This window comes from Sebastes fasciatus, chromosome 15, assembly GCF_043250625.1.
Source record: "Sebastes fasciatus isolate fSebFas1 chromosome 15, fSebFas1.pri, whole genome shotgun sequence".
NCBI lineage: Eukaryota > Metazoa > Chordata > Actinopteri > Perciformes > Sebastidae > Sebastes > Sebastes fasciatus.
In genome coordinates, this window is record NC_133809.1 from 568,191 (window position 1) to 575,690 (window position 7,500).

The 7,500-nt window shown below is 46.6% G+C and overlaps 2 protein-coding genes across 4 annotated transcripts in view; one reads left to right on the forward strand and one right to left on the reverse strand.

Moving 5' to 3' along the window:
• Positions 1-2,560: 2,560 nt before the first annotated feature.
• The window catches only part of jmjd7 (jumonji domain containing 7), a 15,745-nt gene continuing 10,805 nt past the window's right edge, over positions 2,561-7,500 (reverse strand). The window contains exons 2-10 of one of the 2 annotated variants that reach the window (XM_074661644.1): positions 5,787-5,940; positions 5,433-5,571; positions 5,235-5,349; positions 4,908-4,964; positions 4,729-4,824; positions 4,551-4,589; positions 4,263-4,422; positions 2,817-2,926; positions 2,561-2,612 (exon numbers count right to left, since the gene is read on the reverse strand). In XM_074661644.1, the coding sequence (XP_074517745.1) occupies positions 2,857-2,926; positions 4,263-4,422; positions 4,551-4,589; positions 4,729-4,824; positions 4,908-4,964; positions 5,235-5,349; positions 5,433-5,571; positions 5,787-5,940 (830 nt within the window). In that variant the 3' untranslated portion in view covers positions 2,561-2,612; positions 2,817-2,856. Of the gene's footprint in view, positions 2,613-2,816; positions 2,927-4,262; positions 4,423-4,512; positions 4,590-4,728; positions 4,825-4,907; positions 4,965-5,234; positions 5,350-5,432; positions 5,572-5,786; positions 5,941-7,500 lie in introns of both variants that reach the window. The other variant, XM_074661643.1, reaches the window with a different exon arrangement.
• The window catches only part of tbpl2 (TATA box binding protein like 2), a 24,145-nt gene continuing 22,415 nt past the window's right edge, over positions 5,771-7,500 (forward strand). For both annotated transcript variants that reach the window (XM_074661642.1, XM_074661641.1), the window contains exon 1: positions 5,771-5,911. The gene's annotated coding sequence lies outside the window, so the exon portion shown is untranslated. The remainder of the gene's footprint in view (positions 5,912-7,500) is intronic.

The window sequence follows — 7,500 nt, forward strand, 5'->3', positions numbered from 1 at the left end:
CAAAACCTCTTGGTTGTATCTAGTGAAGCTGTTAAACAGTGTTGGCCGCGGTCGGAGGACGCGGGGGAGACCGTAGCTTTGGTCTCCAGGACCGGAGTCTCTGCTCCTCTGCTCCTCTGCTCCTCTGCCTGCCTTCACTCACACACCGCGCTCCTTCTCTCTCTCTCTCTCTCCACCTCTCACGTGCATGCTGCTCACTCCACACTGCAGAAGAGTTAGTTTAGCTCTGAGAATATCTAGTGAATGTTCAGTGGACGTTTGTGCAGAAATAACTGCTGCAGCTCCTCCAGACCAACAGAGGTTTCCCGTGTCTTGTGAAGTGACGGGGCTCCGCAGAGAGAAACGTTATCGTCTCCCCCGTTCCCTCCGGCCGCGGTCGGGAGGCTGAGGCGGGAAAAGCCAACACTAGGATCAGCATTGATTCATGGAGAGACCTTGGTCTGGTCAGCTAACATTACTGCCAAGCAGCTGAAATATAGAGTGATATTGTGCTTTTAGCTGACGTGTGTCTCCTCACTGTGTTGAGCGATGCTCCTTCATGTCTATGTAGAGCGAGCACAAGCGCCAGCAACAGGACGCTGACTTTAGTTGACTTAACGGACACAGGTGAAGCTGTTAACAACACATTTAGGATTCTGACTAACACTCCCTTTAACAGAGAATATTCTCCGTGTCAAACATCAGTAATTCATTTCGATTATACAACATCAATGTTAATATTAATGTTATAAGTAAGAGAAAATGTACAGCAGCTCATTGTTGTGAAATAATTATTGTTATACGTAACAACGGTCCGTTATACGTAGCAACGGTCTGCTATACGTAGCAACGGTCTGCTATACGTAGCAACGGTCCGCTATACGTAACAACGGTCCGTTATATGTAACAACGGTCCGTTATACGCAGGAATGGTCCGTTATACGCAGGAATGGTCCGTTATACGTAACAACGGTCCGTTATACGTAGCAACGGTCTGCTATACGTAACAACGGTCTGTTATACGTAGCAACGGTCTGTTATACGTAGCAACGGTCCGTTATACGTAACAACGGTCCGTTATACGCAGGAATGGTCCGTTATACGTAACAACGGTCCGTTATACGTAACAATGGTCCGTTATACGCAGGAATGGTCCGTTATACGTAACAACGGTCCGTTATACGTAGCAACGGTCTGCTATACGTAACAACGGTCCGTTATACGTAACAACGGTCCGTTATACGCAGGAATGGTCCGTTATACGTAACAACGTCCGTTATACGTAGCAACGGTCCGTTATAGGTAGGAATGGTCCATTATACGTAGCAACGGTCCGTTATACGTAGGAATGGTCCGTTATACGTAACAACGGTCCGTTATACGTAACAACGGTCCGTTATACGCAGGAATGGTCCGCTATACGTAGCAACGGTCTGCTATACGTAGCAACGGTCTGTTATACGTAGCAACGGTCCGTTATACGTAGCAACGGTCTGTTATACGTAGCGACGGTCTGATATACGTAGCGACGGTCTGTTATACATAGCAACGGTCTGTTATACGTAGCAATGGTCCGTTATACGTAGCAACGGTTTGTTATATGTAGGAATGGTCCGTTATACGTAATAACGGTTTGTTATACGTAGCAACAGTCTGTTATACGTAGGAATGGTCTGTTATACGTAGGAATGGTCCGTTATACGTAGCAACGGTCCGTTATACATAGCAACGGTCTGTTATACGTAGGAATGGTCCGTTATACGTAGCAACGGTCCGTTATACGTAGCAACGGTCCGTTATAGGTAGGAATGGTCCGTTATACGTAGCAACGGTCCGTTATACGTAGCAACGGTCCGTTATAGGTAGGAATGGTCCGTTATACGTAACAACGGTCCGTTATACGTAACAACGGTCCGTTATACGCAGGAATGGTCCGCTATACGTAGCAACGGTCTGCTATACGTAGCAACGGTCTGTTATACGTAGCAACGGTTCGTTATACGTAGCAACGGTCCGTTATACGTAGAAATGGTCCGTTATACGTAACAACGGTCTGTTATACGTAGTAACGGTTTGCTATACGTAGCAACGGTCTGTTATACGTAGCGACGGTCTGTTATACATAGCAACGGTCTGTTATACGTAGCAATGGTCCGTTATACGTAGCAACGGTTTGTTATACATAGCAACGGTCTGTTATACGTAGCAGCGGTCTGCTATACGTAGCAAAGGTCCGTTATACGTAGCAACGGTTTGTTATACATAGCAACGGTCTGTTATACATAGCAACGGTCTGTTATACGTAGGAATGGTCCGTTATACGTATCAACGGTCTGTTATACGTAGCAACGGTTTGCTATACGTAGCAACGGTTTGCTATACGTAGCAACGGTCTGTTATACGTAGGAATGGTCCGTTATACGTAGGAATGGTCCGTTATACGTAGCAACGGTCCGTTATACGTAGCAACGGTCTGTTATACGTAGCAGCGGTCTGTTATACGTAGCAGCGGTCTGTTATACGTAGCACATAATTAAGCATATTAATTCAAATATTTCAATCTTAATGAAATCAAACAGACTTCTGTTGAGTTTTAAACTAAACTTTATTGTTCAGTCGCTTCACGTCGCTGTCATCATGCAGCTGCTGTGATGTCACAGTGTCATCATGCAGCTGCTGTGATGTCACAGTGTCATCATGCAGCTGCTGTGATGTCACTCATCATGCAGCTGCTGTGATGTCACAGTGTCATCATGCAGCTGCTGTGATGTCACTGTCATCATGCAGCTGCTGTGATGTCACAGTGTCATCATGCAGCTGCTGTGATGTCACTGTGACATCATGCAGCTGCTGTGATGTCACGTTGACCCTGTGACCTCAGACAGCGTCTCCAGCAGCCGGAAGTAGTTGTACTTGATGTCGTACTCCATGTCGTACCAGAAGTTCACTGCAGCAGAGAAAAAACACAAGGTGTCAACACCTGAACAACAGACACCAAACCCATGTCAATGAGTCGTAGTTCCCACAAAAACTGGAGTTTATAAAGAAGAACACCAGATCAGCGTTCACTCCGGTTCAGTCGTGAGTCAACGACTTTTATGTATCTGACCCCGTAGTGCGTCAGTGTTTGTACCTGCGATGCAGCCGTGTGGTGCGTTCAGGTGCGTCAGTGTTTGTACCTGCGATGCAGCCGTGTGGTGCGTTCAGGTGCGTCAGTGTTTGTACCTGCGATGCAGCCGTGTGGTGCGTTCAGGTGCGTCAGTGTTAGTACCAGCGATGCAGCCCTATGGTGCGTTCAGGTGCGTCAGTGTTTGTACCTGCGATGCAGCCGTGTGGTGCGTTCAGGTGCGTCAGTGTTTGTACCTGCGATGCAGCCGTGTGGTGCGTTCAGGTGCGTCAGTGTTTGTACCTGCGATGCAGCCGTGTGGTGCGTTCAGGTGCGTCAGTGTTAGTACCAGCGATGCAGCCGTATGGTGCGTTCAGGTGCGTCAGTGTTTGTACCTGCGATGCAGCCGTGTGGTGCGTTCAGGTGCGTCAGTGTTTGTACCTGCGATGCAGCCGTGTGGTGCGTTCAGGTGCGTCAGTGTTTGTACCTGCGATGCAGCCGTGTGGTGCGTTCAGGTGCGTCAGTGTTAGTACCAGCGATGCAGCCCTATGGTGCGTTCAGGTGCGTCAGTGTTTGTACCTGCGATGCAGCCGTGTGGTGCGTTCAGGTGCATCAGTGTTTGTACCTGCGATGCAGCCGTGTGGTGCGTTCAGGTGCGTCAGTGTTTGTACCTGCGATGCAGCCGTGTGGTGCGTTCAGGTGCGTCAGTGTTTGTACCTGCGATGCAGCCGTGTGGTGCGTTCAGGTGCGTCAGTGTTAGTACCAGCGATGCAGCCATATGGTGCGTTCAGGTGCGTCAGTGTTTGTACCTGCGATGCAGCCGTGTGGTGCGTTCAGGTGCATCAGTGTTTGTACCTGCGATGCAGCCGTGTGGTGCGTTCAGGTGCGTCAGTGTTAGTACCAGCGATGCAGCCCTATGGTGCGTTCAGGTGCGTCAGTGTTAGTACCAGCGATGCAGCCGTGTGGTGCGTTCAGGTGCGTCAGTGTTTGTACCTGCGATGCAGCCGTGTGGTGCGTTCAGGTGCGTCAGTGTTTGTACCTGCGATGCAGCCGTGTGGTGCGTTCAGGTGCATCAGTGTTTGTACCTGCGATGCAGCCGTGTGGTGCGTTCAGGTGCATCAGTGTTTGTACCTGCGATGCAGCCGTGTGGTGCGTTCAGGTGCGTCAGTGTTTGTACCTGCGATGCAGCCGTGTGACTGCTGGACGTGGTGGAACCACAGGGACGGCAGGTACAGCATCTCTCCGGCCTTCACGCTGCAGCGGAGCGGCCGGGCTCTCCGGTACTGCGGGTACCGGTCCAGGTCCGGGTCCAGAGGGTCCAGAGGGATCCACGGGACCTGAGGGGGGAGGAGGGGAGGGATGGGGAGAGTCAGTGTTTCAAATAGAGCAGAGAGCACTGAGATTAACAGACAGACACCTGAACGCACCTTCTCAGAGTCGCTCTGATCGACGACCTCAAACTCACCGTCGTCCTGCTGACGGTAAACAGCCGGCTGATACACACCTGATGGAGACGGGTTACTATGGTTACTGTAGGATACGCAGGGAGGTAACTATGGTTACTGTAGATGGTTACTGAACAGGATATGCAGGGAGGTTGCTATGGTTACTGTAGGATTAGACATGGTGGTTGCTATGGTTACCGTAGGGGATGAAGGGTCGGTCTGTGGGCGGCAGCAGGATGAAGTTTTTCTCTCCAGAAATCACACAGTACAGATTCTCATAGTGATCTTTGTGCACTGAAATACACACACACGCACACTTTATATACACACACGTGCTCAACACACACTGTCTGATGTGTGTTGTGTTCAGGTCTTACTGGACGTGACGGCGCTCGCCTCTCCGAGCCAAAAATTCACAGCATCTGGTAACTTTCCTAAAAGCAGAAAAAAAGAGTGAAATTATGTGAAAGGTCCTGAAGAGAAAACTCAGGAAGCACTTCATCACATGTTCATACAGAAATCATGAATTAGAGAAAATGAAAATGATGATGATGCACAAAAATCCAACTGTTTGAGACGTCACCATCTGGATAAAACTACAACTCGTCTGTAGCCTGTTTAACTACACGAGGGCGCTGGTGTGGGAGGGGCTGTACCACATGGCCAGTCGAGGTGCATGAGCGCGCTCAGTAGCGTGAACTCACCGAGGGCGGCGCTCATCCAGGAGACGTGAGGCTCCAGGTCATCTGTGAGCTCCGGCAGCTCCTCCAGCAGGTTAGAACACTGCTTCTGGACGTAGAGCACGCCGCGCTGATGCACCTGACAGACACACACACATTACTACTACTACATGTGTACAATACTACTCAGTACTACTCAGTACTACTCAGTACTACTCTCACCTTCCCCTCGATGACGTCCAGCACAGAAGAAAAGCTCATGCGTCTCTCCTCCGGCATCACGAAGCGATCGCCGTTGACGGCGTCGGCGAAGCCGTTAGGAGTCACCGCCACGCTGATGACCTTTGACCCCACCTTCTCCCTGCAGACGACAAACAGGAAGCTGATCAAATCAAATCAAATCAAATCAATTTATTTTTGTATAGCGTCAAATCACAACAGAAGTTATCTCAAGACGCTTTATATATAGAGCAGGTCTCAGACCGTACACCATAGTTTAGAGACCCAACAGGATCTGAGCTCACTTCCTGACACCACAGAAGAAAGGAGGTGTGGGTGGGGGCGGGGCTTCCTCACCTCAGGTACTCCGGCGTCCACCTGGAAAGGGCCGGCCAATGGCTGCAGGCGTTGCGGATGATGCAGGGCTTGTTTGGACCGATCCAGTCGCGGTAGAAGATCAGCGGGTCAGGTGGCTCCTCCAGGTAAGGCACTGATTGGTTCAGGTACAGATCTGAAAGGTAATCAATCACTCTGATTGGTCCGCTGACTCACTGATGGACCAGTCAGAAGTAGTACCAGTAGTACCAGTAGTAGTATTAGTAGTAGTAGTAGTATTAGTAGTAGTAGTAGTAGTAGTAGTATTAGTAGTAGTAGTAGTAGTAGTAGTAGTAGTAGTAGTAGTAGTATTAGTAGTAGTATTAGTATTAGTAGTAGTAGTACTAGTAGTAGTAGTAGTAGTAGTAGTAGTAGTACTAGTAGTAGTATTAGTATTAGTAGTAGTAGTACTAGTAGTAGTAGTAGTAGTAGTAGTAGTAGTACTAGTAGTACTAGTAGTAGTTGTAGTAGTAGTAGTAGTAGTACTAGTAGTACTAGTAGTAGTTGTAGTAGTAGTAGTAGTAGTACTAGTAGTAGTAGTAGTAGTACCAGTAGTAGTAGTAGTACTAGTAGTAGTAGTACTAGTAGTAGTAGTAGTAGTAGTACTAGTAGTAGTAGTAGTTGTAGTAGTAGTAGTAGTAGTAGTAGCAGTACTAGTAGTACCTATAGTAGTAGTACTAGTAGTACCTGTAGTAGTAGTAGTACCAGTAGTACCAGTAGTAGTAGTAGTAGTAGTACCTATAGTAGTAGTACTAGTAGTACCTGTAGTAGTAGTACTAGTAGTAGTAGTAGCTGTAGTACTAGTAGTACCTATAGTAGTAGTACTAGTAGTACCTGTAGTAGTAGTAGTACCAGTAGTACCAGTAGTAGTAGTAGTAGTAGTAGTAGTAGTAGTAGCAGTAGTACTAGTAGTACCTATAGTAGTAGTACTAGTAGTACCTGTAGTAGTAGTAGTACCAGTAGTACCAGTAGTAGTAGTAGTAGTAGTAGTAGCTGTACCTGTAGTAGTAGTAGTAATAGTACTAGTAGTACCTATAATAGTAGTAGTAGTAGTAGTAGTAGTTGTACCTGTAGTAGTAGTAGTACTAGTAGTAGTAGTACTAGTAGAAGTAGTAGTAGTACTAGTAGTAATAGTACTAGTAGTACCTGTAGTAGTAGTAGTAGTAGTAGTACCTGTAGTAGTAGTAGTAGTAGTAGTACTAGTAGTAATAGTACTAGTAGTACCTGTAGTAGTAGTAGTAGTAGTAGTAGTACTAGTAGTAGTAGTAGGAGTAGTATTAATAGTAGTAGTAGTAGTACAGTAGTACAGTAGTTGTAGTACAGTAGTACAGTAGTTGTAGTAGTATTAATAGTAGTACAGTAGTATTAATAGTAGTACAGTAGTAGTAGTAGTATTAATAGTAGTACAGTAGTATTAATAGTAGTACAGTAGTAGTAGTAGTACAGTAGTACAGTAGTATTAATAGTAGTACAGTAGTACAGTAGTTGTAGTACAGTACAGTAGTTGTAGTAGTATTAATAGTAGTACAGTAGTATTAATAGTAGTACAGTAGTAGTAGTAGTACAGTAGTACAGTAGTATAGTAGTAGTAGTAGTATTAATAGTAGTAGTATTACAGTAGTACAGTAGTAATAGTAGTATTAATAGTAGTACAGTAGTAGTAGTAGTATTAATAGTAGTACAGTAGTATTAATAG